Raw genomic sequence first — 16,335 nt, 5'->3', positions numbered from 1 at the left:
AGAGTTGAACTATATATATGTGTGTGTGTGTGTGTGTGTGTATTCTAATTTATATTGACATTGCTTATATTTTCACATTTAATTGTTTTAATGGCACAAAAGATTTACTTGTTTTTAATTTATTTCATGTATACTTGCCTCGTTTATATTTTAATGCTTCATGGTAATGACACAAAGGTTTGTTTTGTGAATGTTTATCTGTGTACTGTTTATATTTAACGCTCTTCATGCTCCAAAAGGGTTGTGTTTCAATGTTTAGGTTTATATTTCAATGCATGTTTGCATCGTGACACATTGATTGTGAGCCGCATCAAGTCTCTATATAAAGGTGGGATAAAAATAAAAGGAAAATAAATAAATACGGAGGGCCCAGATGGAGGCCAAATCCCTATCAAACAGCTTGAGAGTGAAGCGAGCCAATCTGTGCTCAAGAAATGCTTATGTTTACAACACCAAAGATGCCCAGCAGTGCCTTCCATCCATGTTTATTACATACTGTAATAAGGAGAGGCTGAGATTCCCCAGTTGCTTTCTGTCCATGCTCAGAGGCGGCCTTTTCCTGCATTGTGAGCAGAGTTGGAGTCCAAAACACCCAGAGGGCTCAAAGTCTGCCCATGTCTGGTATATGGGGTTGTTATTATTATTATCCATCTTCACAGCAACATCTGTTATAGAACTCCAATATGCCGATGATAACATTGTCTGTGTGCATTCCAAAGAAGACCTACAAGCCACTCTAAACATCTTTGCAGAAGCATACGAGAAGTTCGGCCTGTCATTGAACCAAGACAGTGACTAGAATCATAGAATACTAGAGTTGGAAGAGATCTCATGGACCATCCTGTCCAACCCCATTGTGCCAAGAAACAGGAAAATTGTATTCAAAGCTCCCCCGACAGATGGCCATCCAGCCTCTGTTTCAAAGCCTCCAAAGAAGGAGCCTCTACCACACTCCAGGGCAGAGAGTTCCACTGCTGAACAACTCTCACAGCCAGGAAGTTCTTCCTAATGTTCAAGTGGAATCTCCTTTCTTGTAGTTTGAAGCCATTGCTCCATTGCGTCCTAGTCTCCAGGGCAGCAGAACCCAAGTTTGCTCCCTCCTCCCTATGACTTCCTCTAACATCTTGATCCATGGCTATCATGTTCCCTCTCAGCCTTCTCTTCTTCAGGCTAAACAGTTTGAGCAAGGATGGACCATGGATGACAGGACTTGCAGTACTTTAACTCACTTTCTTAGAGCACTGTGGCTCACACCAATGACGGATCAGGACCAAACTTGGCACACAGAGGCCCAATGGCCCATTTTAAAACCTGGTGCAGTTTAGGGCAGGATGGGCGACGAATGATGGGATTTGTAGTACCTTCACCTGATTCACTTCCCACAGAACATTGTAGCCCCTACAAATCACAGAGCAAGCCCAAATTTGGCACAAGGAGTACTCATGACCCACTCTACATCCTGATGTAGTTCTAAGGGGGATGGACCATGGATGATGGGACTTGCAGTACCTTCACTCACTTACTGAAACCACTGTGACCCTCATCCAATGATTGTTCAAGACCAAATTGGCACACAGAGCCCCCATGACGCACTCTACATCCTGCTACAGTTTGGAGGAGAGTGGGTGGTGGATGGTGGGACTTGCAGTACCTTCACTCATAAAGACCAAACTTGGCACACAGAGCCCCCATGACCCACTCTACATCCTGCTGCAGTTTGAAGAAGGATGGACCATGGATGATGGGACTTGCAGTACCTTCACTCACTTACAGAAACCACTGTGACCCTCATCCAATGACTGATAAAGACCAAACTTGGCACCCGGAGCCCCCATGACCCACTCTATATCCTGCTGCAGTTTGGGGGAGGGTGGACCATGGATGATAGGACTTTAAGTACCTTCACTCACTTCCTGAAAACAATGCAACCATCATCCAATGACCAATAAAGACCAAACTTGGCATACAGAACCCCCATTGCCCACTTTCTCTAATAACCCGGGCAGCACCGGGTCCCCAAGCTAGTATATAAATAAAGAAATATACTTTATTTATACTCTGCTCAATCACCCCGAAGGGACCCAGAGTGGATGACATAATACATATATGGCAAACATTTGATGCAGTTGTATTATTAACAAAGACAGGCAATACACAGACAAAGGCAAGGAAGGCTTCCCTATTTTTTTCATTTCCGGCATTTGGAGGCCGTGCTCAACTCGGCCAGGGGGAGGTGGTGTTGTGCCATTTTTTCATGCTGAGGAGCCTGTTGTAATAAACATTAAAATCAATAAACATCACTTTACCTCCCCGCCATTGCTGTTTTCAAACTGCTAGGTAAGCAGAAGCTAGAGCTGACAGCGGAAGCTCACCCCAACCGAGGCTTGAACTGCCAACCTGGTTGGCAAGATTTTCTGTAGCTGGTGGTTTAAATCGCTGTGCTAACCATGGCCCATTCAAAGCACTCCCGACAGATGGCCATCCACCCTCTATTTAAAAGCTTCCAAAGAAGGACTCCGAAGCAGAGAGTTCCACTATTGAAAAGCTCTTCTTTCAGTCAGGAGTTGTTGGATGGATTCTATGTTTATTCAGAGGAAGAATTGTTATCACTGTTGTAATTGTGTGGGAACAGGCCTAAGTGGAAGGGAATCCATTGGGAGAACTATCCAACTATTTTGCTTAACATTGTCTAGATTTTTATTTTTAACTCAGTTTAATGCAGCCATGGGCCAACTTGGTCCCTCCGGGTGTTTTGGACTTCAACTGCCACCATTCCTAACAGCCTCAGGCCCCTTCCTTTACCCCCTCAGCCGCTTAGCTGGATGGTCATCTGTCAGGAGTGCTTTGATTGTGTCCTCCTGCATCTTCCCAATCTGGACTAGATGACCCTTGTGGCCATTTCAACATAGAAAGAACTTTAAAAAACAAACAAACACCAAACAGTGATACAGATTGCCTTGCAGGTTCGTGGAAGTTTTTAAGCAGGGGCTGGATGGCCATCTGTCAGGAGTGCTTTGATTGTGTCCTCCCAATCTGAATTAAATGAACCTTGTGGCCATTTCAACATAGAAAGAACTTTTTTAAAAAAAACACCAAACAGTGATACGGATTGCCTTGGAGGTTGGTGGAAGTTATCAAGCAGAGGCTGGATGGCCATCTGTCAGGAGTGCTTTGATTGTGTCCTCCAAATCTGAATTAAATTATTCTTGTGGCCATTTCAACATAGAAAGAACTTTTTAAAAAAAACACCAAACAGTGATACAGATTGCCTTGGAGGTTGGTGGAAGTTTTTAAGCATAGGCTGGATGGCCATCTATTGGGAGTGCTTTGATTGTGTCCTCCTGCATCTTCCCAATCTGGACTAGATGGCCCTTGTGGCCATTTCAGTATAGGAAGAACCCCTTTAGAAAACACCAAAAAGTGAAATAGATTTCCTTGGAGGTTGGTGGAAGTTTTCAAGCCAAGGCTGGATGGCCATCTGTCGGGAGTGCTTTGATTGTGTCCTCCTGTATCTTCCCAATCTGGACTAGATGACACTTTGTGACCATCTCAATATAGGAAGAAGTCCTTTAGAAAATACCAAAAAGTGGAATTGATTGCTGGATGGCCATTTGTCGGGAGTGCTTTGATTGTGTCCCCCTGCATGTCTAGGTTGGACTAGATGACCCTTGCGGCCTCTTCGGACTCAAAGATCCTATGCTTCTTCCTTCCTGAGCTTGTTGTTCTCGCCACCCTTCATTCCCTCGATTTCAGTGAGATCCGCTTTGGTACCTTGGACAGCTCACACCCTTCCAAGCCTGCAGGAGATCCACAGCCGCAAATAAGAAGCTACCATTCATGCTGTTCTCAATGGCATTTCTTTCCTATGCAGATCACATCCTATTCACACTGAGCTGGGAGTAAGTTCCCACATTCAAAGCCCCCTCCAAACAGATGGCCACTGAGGTTCATTAAGCTGAGGCTGGATGGCCATCTGTTGGGAGGGCTTTGGTTGTGTCCTGCGTGGCAGAAGTTGGATTGCCGGATTGAGCTGGGAGTAAGTTCCCACATTCAAAGCCCCCTCCAAACAGGAGAACAAATGAAATTTGACCCCATTTTAACTGCCGTGGGCTCAGTGCAATAGGATCCTGGGAGTTGTAGCTTTACAAGCCTTCACTGCCAAAGAGTGTTGGGGCCCCATCAAACTACAAATCCCATTATTCTCTAGCCATAGCAGTCCAAGAGGGGGGTCAAGTTGCATTGATTAAATGCAATCTGCTGACTAGAATGTATACAGTAAATATCTGTGGAGATATGTTTTTACAATCCTAAGAGTAGAACAGTTGTTTGCAAAGGTCCAACACAACAATTAGCAATTGTGCTGGGTGTAGGAGCCAATAAAAACAACAACAATAACAACTTACTTAGACGACCCTGGTTGGTGTTGGCTTGATGTTTCTCCCTTTCGCCCTCCATTCGTGCCTCTTCAAATTCTACAGCACTGCTGGTCACAGCTGACCTCCAGCTGGAGCGCTCAAGGGCCAGGGCTTCCCAGTTCTCAGTGTCTATGCCAGAGTTGTTAAGGTTGGCTTTGAGCCCATCTTTAAATCTCTTTTTCTGCCCACCAACATTCCGTTTTCCATTCTTGAGTTCGGAGTGGAGCAACTGCTTTGGGAGACGGTGGTCAGGCATCCAGATAATGTGGCCGGTCCAGTGGAGTTGATGGTGGAAGAGGATCGCTTCAATACTGGTGGTCTTTGCTTCTTCCAGCACTCTGACATTTCCCCACCTGTCTTCCCAAGAGATTTGCAGGATTTTCCGGAGGCAGCGCTGATGGAATTGTTCCAGGAGTTGCATGTGATGTCTGTAGGCAGTCCACGCTTTGCAGGCGTATAGCAGGGTTGGGAGGACAATGGTTTTATAAGCAAGCACCTTGGTCTCCCTACGGATGTCCCGGTCCTCAAACACTCTCTGCTTCATTTGGAAAAATGCTGCACTCGCAGAGCTCGGGCAGTGTTGTATTTCAGTGTCAATGTTGACATCTGTAGACAGTCCACGTTTCGCAGGCATATAGCAGGGTTAGGAGGGGAATGGCTTTATAAACAATCACCTTGGTTTCCCTATGGATGTCCCGGTCCTCAAACATTCTGCTTCATTCAGAAAAATGCTGCACTCGCAGAGCTCAGGCGGTGTTGTATTTCAGTGTCAATGCTGACTTTGGTGGAGAGGTGGCTGCCAAGGGAGCGGAAATGGTCCACATTTTCTAATGTTACACCATTAAGCTGTATTTCTGGCATTGGAGAGGGATTGGCTGGAAAAGCACTTTGGTTTTCTTGATGTTCAATGACAGGCCGAGCTTCTCATATGCTTCTGTGAAGATGTTTAGAGTGGCTTGTAGGTCTCATTCTGAATGCACACAGACAACATTGTCATCGGCCTATTGGAGTTCTATAACAGATGTTGTGAAGATGGATAATAATAATAACAACCCCATATACCAGACATGGGGAAACTTTGAGCCCTCTGGGTGTTTTGGACTCCAACTCCCACAATTCCTAACAGCCTATCGGCTGTTAGGAATTGTGGGAGTTGGAGTACAAAACACCCAGAGGGCTGAAGTTTGCCTGTGTGCATTCAGTCCTAGTAATAAACATTGCCTGTTAATTATCGCGTTACATGTCGCCCTCTAAATGTAAAAGACCTTGTTAAACTAGAACTCCCAGGATTCCCATAGCAGTGTGGATGCTCCTTGGGTGATCTTTGCGAGCGCGGCCGCAAGGTGGCGCTGCTGCCTTGACTTGCCAGGCCTCCAGGCACAAGGAGGCGTGGCTGAGCGATATCTAAGCCACGCCTATTCCTTGCAGCCATTCAGACACTAGGAGGCGTGGCAGAGTGGTGTCTAACCCACGCCCACTTTTGAAGGTGCCGAGGCAGAAGGCGTGGCTGAGAAATGCCTAAGCCACGCCTCCGCCTTGTCTTTGCAGGAGTGGAGACAGAAGGAGGCGTGGCTTAGCGATGCCTAAGCCACGCCCCCACTTTGCCTTTCATTCGCTCAGGCAGGAGGAGGCGATATCTAAGCCACGCCCACGCCTTTCCTTACAGGCATTCAGATAGGAGAAGGCGTGGCTGAGCAATTCCTAAGCCACGCCTCTTTGAAAGCATCCAGGCAGAAGGAGGCGTGGCTGAGCGGTGTCCAAGCCACGCCTCTGCCTTAAGCCACACCTACTTTCCTTGCAGGCATTCAGATAGGAGGAGGCGTGGCTGAGCAATACCTAAGCCACGCCTACTCCTTTCCTCGCAGCCATTCAGACGGGAGTAGGCGTAGTTCAGTGGTGTCCAAGCCACGCCCACTCCTTTTGTAGGTGTCGAGGTAGAAGGCGTGGCTGAGTTCACCCTAAACCACGCCTCCAGTTTGACTTGTAGCCATCCAAGCCGGAGGAGGCGTGGCCAAGCGATACCTAAGCCACGCCCCTGCCTTGCATTTCAGGCGTCCAAGCAGAAGGAGGCGTGGCCGAGCTATGCCTAAGCCACGCCCCTCTTTTCCTTTCAGGCATTAGGCAGAAGGAGGCGTGGCTGAGTTCAGCCTAAGCCACGCCTTCTCCTTTTCTTGCAGACATCCAAGTAGAAGGAGGCGTGGCCGAGCGATGCCTAAGCCACGCCTACTCCTTTTCTTGTAGGCATCCAAACAGGAGGAGGCGTGGCCGAGCGATACCTAAGCCACGCCCCTGCCTTTCCTTTCAGTCGCCTAGGCAGAAGGAGGCGTGGCTGAGCGATGCCTAAGCCACGCCTACTTCTTTTCTTGTAGGCATCCAAACAAGAGGAGGCGTGGCCAAGCGATGCCTAAGCCACGCCTACTTCTTTTCTTGTAGGCATCCAAACAGGAGGAGGCGTGGCCGAGCGATGCCTAAGCCACGCCTACTTCTTTTCTTGTAGGCATCCAAACAGGAGGAGGCGTGGCCGAGCGATGCCTAAGCCACGCCTACTCCTTTCCTTGCAGGCATCCAAGCAGGAGGAGGCGTGGCCTAGCGATGCCTAAGCCACCCCTAGTCCTTTTCTTGCAGGCATCCAAGCAGGAGGAGGCGTGGCCGAGCGATGCCTAAGCCACGCCTACTCCTTTGCTTGCAGGCATCCAAACAGGAGGAGGCGTGGCCGAGAGATACCTAAGCCACTCCCCTGCCTTTCCTTTCAGGCGTCTAGGCAGGAGGAGGCGTGGCCGAGAGATACCTAAGCCACGCCCCTTGTCTTTCCTTTCAGCGTCTAGGCAGAAGGAGGCGTGGCCGAGCGACTCCTAAGCCACGCCTACTCCTTTTCTTGCAGGAATCCAAACAGGAGGAGGCGTGGCCGAGAGATATCTAAGCCACGCCCCTGCCTTTCCTTTCAGGCATCCAAGCAGGAGGAGGCGTGGCCGAGAGATACCTAAGCCACGCCCCTGCCTTTCCTTTCAGGCATCCAAGCAGGAGGAGGCGTGGCCGAGCGACGCCTAAGCCCCGCCCCCGCCGGGTCTATCCACCCGAGCAGCTCGTCGAGGCGTTTGCAAACGTGGCTGGCGGCGAGGGGAGGCCCTATTCCCGGGATGCAGAAGTTCCTCCAGCAGCTGCCTTCGGGGGCGGCGGCGGCGGCGGCCCACTTGGGCAAGTCCCCGGCGCCGTCGAAAGAGGCCAAGAGCCCCGTGCTGACCCCGGAGGGCGCCCCGCAGGCCTGGTACAGCTCCCTCCAGGGCGACGAGCTCAAGCTGCTCAAGTCCCCCGAGCAGGAGGGCGCCCCACCGCTCGAGGGAGGCCCCGACGGGAGCCCGGCACAGCCACTACGGTAGGGGAGAGCGGAGGGGACCCCCAAAGGGCATCTAGACCAAGCTTGGGCCTTCCAGGTGTTGGGGACTTCAAGTCCCAGCATTCCTCACAGCCTCAGGCCCTTTCCTTTTCCCCCTCAGCCGCTTAAGCGGCTGAGGGGGAAAAGGAAGGGGCCTGAGGCTGTGAGGAATGCTGGGACTTGAAGTCCCCAACACCTGGAAGGCCCCAACCTGCTGGAGAATGAACGCAGCCTTCCACCGGCATCTTCGCTTCTCCAAATCCTTGGCAAACAGCCCTAGCTTGACGTTGCTGTGGCAACCGCCTCGAAACCATGGTTTTATCTTTCACCGATTCCCGGCGGCGATAAATATTTCACAAAGGTGTGGGTTCGGGTTCCTTCGGAACGACGGATTGGGTTCCTCCGTCCGGCTCTTGTTGTCACTTGAGGACAATGTTGGACGGCGAATGAATGAACGACCACTCGAGCGGCTCTGTGACTCACCATTGTTTACATTCGCTGTGTTCTAAGTTCTATAGGTCGCGTCGTATTATTGTCAGCCGCCTCGAGAAGGAAGGATAGATATAATAGGTTCTAAATCAATGTTTCTCAACCTGGGGGTCGTGACTCCTGGGGGGGGGTCACAAAAGGGTGTCAGAGGGGTCGCCAAAGACATCAAGAAACACAGTATTTTCCGTTGGTCATCTGGGTTCTGTGTGGAAAGTTAGGTCCAATTCCAAGCAAACAGTATCCCCCCCCCCCCCCGTCGTGGGAGTTCTGTGTGCCATATTTGGTTCAATTCCATCATTGGTGGAGTTCAGAATGCTCTTTGATTTTAGGTGAACTATAAATCCCCGCAAATGCAACTCCCAAATGTCAAGGTCTATTTTTCCCCAAACCCCCTCAGTGTTCACATTTAGCATATTGAGTATTCGTTCCAAGTTTGGTGAGCTAAAACTCCCAAACTCAATGTCAATGCCCACCAAACCCTATAACTCCAAAATGTCAAAGTCTATTTCCCCCAAGCTCCATCTGTGTTCCAAGTTGGGCGTATGGAATATTCGTGCCAAGTTTGGTCCAGATCCATCATTGCTTGAGTCTGCAGTGGTCTCTGGATGTAGGTGTACTACAACTCACAAACTCAACATCAATGCCCACCAAACCCTATAACTCCCAAATGTCAAGGTCTATTTCCCCCAAACTCCATCTGTGTTCCTAGTTGGGCATGTGGAATATTCGTGCCAAGTTTGGTCCAGATCCATCGTTGATTGAGTCCACAGTGGTCTCTGGATGTAGGTGAACTACAACTCCAAAACTACGCCCACCAAACCCTTCCAGTATTTTCTTTTGGTCATGGGAGTTCTGTGTGCCAAGTTTGGTTCAATCCTTCATTGGTGGGGTTCAGAATGCTCTTTGATTGTAGGTGAACTATAAATCCCAGCAACTACAACTCCCAAATGGCAAGGAGGAGGTGGTGGTGGAGAAGGTGGAGGTGAGAAGGGAGAAAGTGAGGGAGGGTGGGCCTAGGGAGGTGAGCCTGGGGGGGGGGGGCAGGGCTTTGAGAGGGGTAGAGTGGCCTCTCTATGGACAAATTCCAGGGAAAAAGAGAAGTAACAATCCAAATCCATCCTACATAAATCCCAGCAACTACAACTCCCAAATGTCAAGGTCTGTTTCCCTTAAACTCCATCTGTGTTCATATTTGGGCATATGGCATATTCGTGCCAAGTTTGGTCCAGATCCATCATTGCTTGAGTCCGCAGTGGTCTCTGGATGTAGGTGTACTACAACTCACAAACTCAAAGTCAATGCTCAGCATACCCTTCCAGTATTTTCTGTTGATCATGGGAGTTCTGTGTGTTAAGTTTGGGTCAGTTCCATTATTGGTGGAGTTCAGAATGCAGTTTGATTGCAGATGAACTATAAATCCCAGCAACTACAACTCTCAAATGACAATACCAATCTCCCCGTCCAACCCCACCAGTATTCAAAATTGGTTATTTGTGCCAAATTTGGTCCAGTGATTGAAAATACATCCTGCAGATCAATTACATTACGATTCATATCAGTAGCAAAATTACAGTTATGAAGTAACAATGAAAATAATGTTATGGTTGGGGGTCACCACGACACGAGGAACTGTATTCAGGGGGTCACGGCATTAGGAAGGTTAAGAACCACTGTTCTAAATTCTATAGCTTGTGTCCTGGGGGCTCTGTGTGCCAAGTTTGGTCCAATTCCATCTTTGGTGGAGTTCAGCGTGTTCACTGATTGCAGGTGAACTATAAATCCCAGTACCTACAATTCCAAAATGTCTAGTTCAATTCCCCTCAAAAGCCACCATTATTTAAATCTCAACATATCAGGAATGCATGCCAAGTTTGGTCCAGATCCATCATTGTTTGGGGTCATAGTGTGCTCTGGATGTAGGTGAACTACAACTCCTATAAATCCTTCCAAAGACCTCCAGTATTTTTTTGTTCTTCATGGGGCTTTTTGTGGCAAGTTAGTTCCAGGTCCATCGTTGGTGGAGTTCAGAGTGCAGTTCTTAGATTACAGGTGAACTATACATCCCAGTACCTACAAATCCTATAAATCACTAGCCGTCCCCTGCCACGCGTTGCTGTGGCCCAGTCTGTTGACCTGGAAAATAAAGTAATAGTTTCTAATATATGTAATTCCTTTATGCTTGTGGGTAAACAGTATTCCTTGTTGTTTCTATGTCAGTGTTGATGTGGAGATTGTCTGGTTTGCCTACTCTGAAACATGCAACATATCATTGTCCTTTTTTAGGGGTCCCTTTCAAATCTATGATACTATATCTGTGTGTGTGTATGAATCATATCTATTTATCTATAGCTATATCTATCTATCTATGGCTGGATGGCTCTTTGTCAGGAGGACTTTGATTATGTTTTCTTGCCCTGGTGAAGAGAGTTGGATTGGATGGCCTTAAGTATCTTCTGTTGGTCATGGGGGTTCTGTGTGGGAAGTTTGCCCCAATTCTGTCGTTCGTGGGATTCAGAATGCTCTTTGATTGTAGGTGAACTGTGAATCCCAGTGACTACAACTCCCAAATGTCAAGGTCTATTTCCCCCAAACTCCATCTGTGTTCATATTTGGGCGTATTGAATGCTTGTGCCAAGTTTGGTCCAGATCCATCATCGTTTGAGTCAACAGTGCTCTCTAGATGTAGGTGAACTACAACTCCCAAACTCAAGGTCAATTCCCACCAAACCCTTTTAGTGTTGTCTGTTGGTCATGGGAGTTCTGGTGCCAAGTTTGGTTCAATTCCCTCATTGATGGAGTTCAATGATGGAGTTTGATTGTAGGTGAACTATAAATCCCAGCAACTACAACTCCCAAATGACAAATTCATAATTTTTTGAGTGATGGTCACTCCTTGTGTTGTGAGACGTTTTGTTGCCAAATTTGGTGTGATTTCGTTCATTGGTTCTTTTGTTTTTAAGGAACTCATTATGCACAGAGCATTTTTATATATATAGATAGTGAATTCTCCCCAAACCTTTCTAGCATGTTCAGTTGCTGATGAAGTCCTCTGTTTACTGTGTACCATAGAAAATAATAGGAAGAGGTTAAGGGAGAGGCAGTTGGGCGGAGTTATGCAAATTCCACACCAATGGAGAGAGTCAGAAACACTGGGATGTCTGTGGTGGAGGAAACACATCAAATCTCGGATGGAATTGCCTTCACTTGGGTGGTGGGTAGTGGGGTGTTTGTGGAGGACATTGGCCGGACTCTCTGACATGTTTACGTCGCTCACTACAACCTGCAATGTCATTGGAGGGAGGGCCATTGGTGTCTCCTGAGTTGTGGGAACTAGAGCTGTTTGTGTAAGTGGACACCCCAGCCACATACACACATACACGTTTTCACTTTTATTATCTGTGTATAGATTGATGGGGATTCTATTTTTGTTGGCAGACAGCAGGAGAAACAATGGTGGGAAGTTCTACTCCGGGTGCCAAAAGAACATTAGAAACATAGCAGACGTGGCTTTGAAGGTGGTGCTTTTCGTCAGGCAGCAAAATATCCTGGGGTGGCCCTGTTTGACTGCCCTTAAGGCGTATTATCAGTGTGCTTCTGTGATAACAATCCCCTGCCTTTCTTTTGTGCAGACATGACGATCTGAAGGAGATGTTGGACAGTAACAAAGATTCGCTGAAACTTGAGGCCATGAAAAGGATTGTGGCGGTGAGTGAAGTTTCCCCCCTCTCAGTCCATGGATCACTATAACTTTACTAATTAGTTCTGCATACTAGTGACATACTTGCAGCAAGAGGCTATAGGCTCACCCTTAAGTTACGAGGGTTGAATGAAAAGTAATGCCTCCACCTTCGTTACTTGGGTTTGGATGGGAATATTTTAATAGGAATCAGCTGGTTTTCCCTGTGATAAGCAGTAAGAGCATCTAAAGCTTTGGAGAGCTTCTGTTCAACCATTTCAAAGCTCCCTGCTTGAGCGTTGATGGCATGATCGTTAGCATAGATAAACATAGAGAATCCTCAGAGCTTGAGATGCCTGTCTGTTCATAATCTTAAAAGCACACGCCTATGTTTTAGATGGATTAGGAATCCCTGTGATAAGCAGTCAGATCATCTAAAGCTTTGGAGAGCTTCTGTTCAACCATTTCAAAGCTCCCTGCTTGAGTGGTGATGGCATGATTGTCAGCGTAGATAAACATAGAGAATCCTCAGAGCTCGAGATGCCTGTCTGTTCTTAAGCTTAAAAGCACACTTCTATGTTTTAGATGACTTAGGAATCAGTTGGTTTTCCCTGTGATAAGCAGTAAGAGCATCTAAAGCTTTGGAGAGCTTCTGTTCAACCATTTCAAAGCTCTCTGCTTGAGCGGTGATGGCACAATCATCAGCATAGATGAAACTCTCTGTCCCTTCTGGGAGTGGCTGATCATTTGTATAAATGTCAAACATTGATGGTGCATGCACACTCCCCTGAGGCAGGCCGTTCTTCTGTTTGAGGACTAACCCCACTGTTTCTTCTCTTGACCCCAGATGATCGCCAGAGGGAAGAACGCATCTGATCTCTTCCCCGCTGTAGTCAAGAATGTGGCTTGCAAGAATATAGAGGTAAGGATTCTCTTGGGTTCTAGAGCAATAAGGGAGGGGATTTGACATTCAATGCCGTTATACAATCAAAAGGACAGGCAATACATAAACAAAGATATAGGCTTTCCCCCATCTTTTCCCATCTTCGGCATCTGGAGGTTGGGCTTGACTCCGGACACAGGGAGGTGCTGTCGCTCCATCTTCCATTCCAAGGAGATTTGTTCCCCATAGACAACCTCCCAATCGAATCGTTGACATGTCCTTATGGGCACCTTTTATTAAAGCGTTACCTGTTTATCTACTCACAACCACCACTCACAAAGAGCTTTATATATGCTGATGACCTTGGCCTAACAACACAAGATTTTGAAACAGTTGAAACCCAACTTACTAATGCCTTCAAAGATCTCTCCAGCTACTCCAAAGATGACCACCTGAAGCTTAACCGTGCCAAGACACAAGTGTGTGCTTTCCACCTACGCAACCATGAAGCCAACAGGAAAGTGAAAGTCACCTGGGAAGGTCAAGAGCTTGAACATTGTTTCCATCCTAAATATCTCGCCGTCACCTTAGATTGAACACTAGGAAACACTGCTTGAACACCAAGTACAAAGTAGCTGCATGCAATAACATCTGCGGAAACTTACTGGCAGACCCAAAATTAATAAGAACATCAGCCCCAGCCTTGTCTTACTCAACTGCCGAGTATGCCTGCCCTGTTTGGCATAGGTCTGCCCATGCAAAGCAGGTGAGCATAGCATTGAATGAAACATGCAGAATAATCACAGGATGTCTTAAACCTACACCTGTTGGTAAATTCTACCTATCTGTCTACCTACCTATCCATCTATCTACCTACCTATCTACCTACCTACCTGGCATTGTCTTACTCAACTGCCGAGTTTGCTTCCCCTGTTTGGCATAGGTCTGCCCATGCAAATCAGGTGAACACAGCATTGAATGTAACACAGGATGTCTTAAACCTACACCTGTTGATAAATTCTACCTATCTGTCTACCTATCTGTCTACCTACCTACCCATCTATCTAACTACCTATCCATCTATCTACCTACCTACCTACCTGGCATTGTCTTACTCAACTGCCGAGTTTGCCTTCCCTGTTTGGCATAGGTCTGCCCATGCAAAGCAGGTGAGCATAGCATTGAATGAAACATGCAGAATAATCACAGGATGTCTTAAACCTACACTTGTTGGTAAATTCTATTTATTTATTTATTTACTTTATTTGTATACCGCTCTTCTCAGCCCTTAGGCGACTCAGAGCGGTTTACAACAGTTTAGATGTACAGAATACAAAATCATTATGCATTTAAAAACAATTACTAGTATTATATTGCATTACATTACAATATTATAAATATTATATGTATATACAATATTCTACCTATCTGTCTATCTACCTAGCTACCTACCTACCTACCTATCCATCCATCCATCTATCTACCTATCTACCTACCTGGCCTTGCCTTACTCAACTGCGGAGTATCCCTGCCCTGTTTGGCATAGGTCTGCCCATGCAAAGCAGGTGAACACAGCATTGAATGAAACATGCAAAATAATCACAGGATGTCTTAAACCTACACCTGTTGGTAAATTCTACCTATTTGTCTGTCTATCTACCTACCTACCTACCTATCTACCTACCTATCCATCCATCCATCCATCCATCTATCTAACTACCTATCCATCTATCTATCTACCTACCTACCTACCTGCCCTTGTCTTACTCAACTGCTGAGTATGCCTGCCCTGTTTGGCATAGGTCTGCCCTTGCAAAGCAGGTGAACACAGCATTGAGTTAAACATACAGAATAATCACAGGATGTCTTAAACCTACACCTGTTGGTAAATTCTACCTATCTGTCTACCTGCCTACCTATCTATCTATCTATCTATCTATCTATCTAACTACCTATCTATCCATCTACCTATCTACCTGGCCTTGTCTTACTCAACTGCTGAGTATGCCTGCCCTGTTTGGCTTAGGTCTGCCCATGCAAAGCAGGTGAACACAACATTGAATGAAACATGCAGAATAATCACAGGATGTCTTAAATCTACACCTGTTGGTAAATTCTACCTATCTGTCTATCTGCCTATCTACCTACCTATCTACCTACCTATCAATCCATCTATCTACCTACCTACCTACCTACCTACCTGGCCTTGTCTTACTCAACTGCCGAGTTTGCCGGCCTTGTTTGGCTTAGGTCTGCCCATGCAAAGCAGGTGAACACAGCATTGAATGAAACATGCAGAATAATCACAGGATGTCTTAAACCTACACCTGTTGATAAACTTTACAAGCTAGCTGGCATTGCCTCCCCTGTTTTGCGACAAAAAGCTGCTGCGAAATGTGAGAGAAACAAGGTTGAACACTGTGAAAGTCATCATCCACTGCATGGCTACCGGCCTCCTCCCAGTAGACTCAAATCAAGGAAAAGCTTTATGAGAACTACCACTCCTCTTGCTGTTCCCCCAGCAACAGCAAGGGTATCCCTCTGGGCAGCTAGACCAGAAAACCCCAACTGGATGGCCCCCCACGAGAGAGAGTCTTCCTCCACGGGCAAACCAAAAATGGGCAACTTGGAAGTCCCTGAACAGACTCAGAAGCGGAGTGGGCAGATCAAAAGACAACCTGGCAAAAGGGTACGACCTACAAGAATCCCACACCTTGTGTGACTGTGGAGCAGAACAGACAACTCCGCATCTATATGCTTGTCCACTATGCCCTACCTCATGTACAGAGGAAGAACTGTTGGAGGCTACAGACAGTGCCATTGCCGTTGCCCGTTTTTAGTCAAAAGATATTTAGCCGCCTGCGCGCCTTCTATTTTTATCAGTTTTATACTAATTTATGCAATGTTTTGATATGAAATGAATAAAATAAACCTACTCACATTGTTGTTTTAGATCTGCTAGATGAGCAGAAGCTGGGCTGACGACTGGGAGGCTCACCCCGACCTGGGCTTGAACTGTCACCCTTTCAATTGGCAAGATTTTCTGCAGCTGGCAGTTAACCCTTTGTGCTAAAACCCTGCCTTAAACTCAAGTGTAGTATTGTGTAAGGACTATTGTTGCTTGGAAATGCATAATTTAGAGATGAGAGGATTTCAAATTTTTGGTCCAAATCTGGCTCCTCTTTGCTCAGCCTGGCTCTCTAGATATCCTACATCTAGATGGGAAATAGGCAGATAAGAAATGGGAATATTATGAAGCTTCTCAACAGACCATGACAAATAATGATGTTTCTTTGGCAGGTAAAGAAGCTTGTGTATGTCTACCTGGTGCGATATGCTGAAGAACAGCAAGATCTGGCATTGCTGTCCATCTCGACCTTCCAGCGAGGACTCAAGGTTGGAGACTGGGATGCTGGTGGAAGAAGGACTGAGCCCAGTTTGTGGGATTTACTATGGTCTTGTTGTTTTTAGAACAGACGTGGGCAAACTTGGGCCCTCC

At 46.8% G+C, this 16,335-nt stretch overlaps 1 protein-coding gene across 2 annotated transcripts in view; it reads left to right on the top strand.

Annotated features, from left to right (window-relative positions):
- Positions 1–16,335, top strand: part of AP3B2 (adaptor related protein complex 3 subunit beta 2) — a 69,065-nt gene that overhangs the window by 1,734 nt on the left and 50,996 nt on the right. For both annotated transcript variants that reach the window (XM_060755586.2, XM_060755585.2), the window contains exons 2-4: positions 11,907–11,982; positions 12,801–12,875; positions 16,137–16,232. In XM_060755586.2, the coding sequence (XP_060611569.2) occupies positions 11,907–11,982; positions 12,801–12,875; positions 16,137–16,232 (247 nt within the window). The remainder of the gene's footprint in view (positions 1–11,906; positions 11,983–12,800; positions 12,876–16,136; positions 16,233–16,335) is intronic.

Source organism: Anolis sagrei, chromosome 9, assembly GCF_037176765.1.
Source record: "Anolis sagrei isolate rAnoSag1 chromosome 9, rAnoSag1.mat, whole genome shotgun sequence".
NCBI classification, from domain to species: domain Eukaryota; kingdom Metazoa; phylum Chordata; class Lepidosauria; order Squamata; family Dactyloidae; genus Anolis; species Anolis sagrei.
Note: the sequence above shows the minus strand (reverse complement) of the source record. Positions and strands in the feature narration are given on the sequence as shown.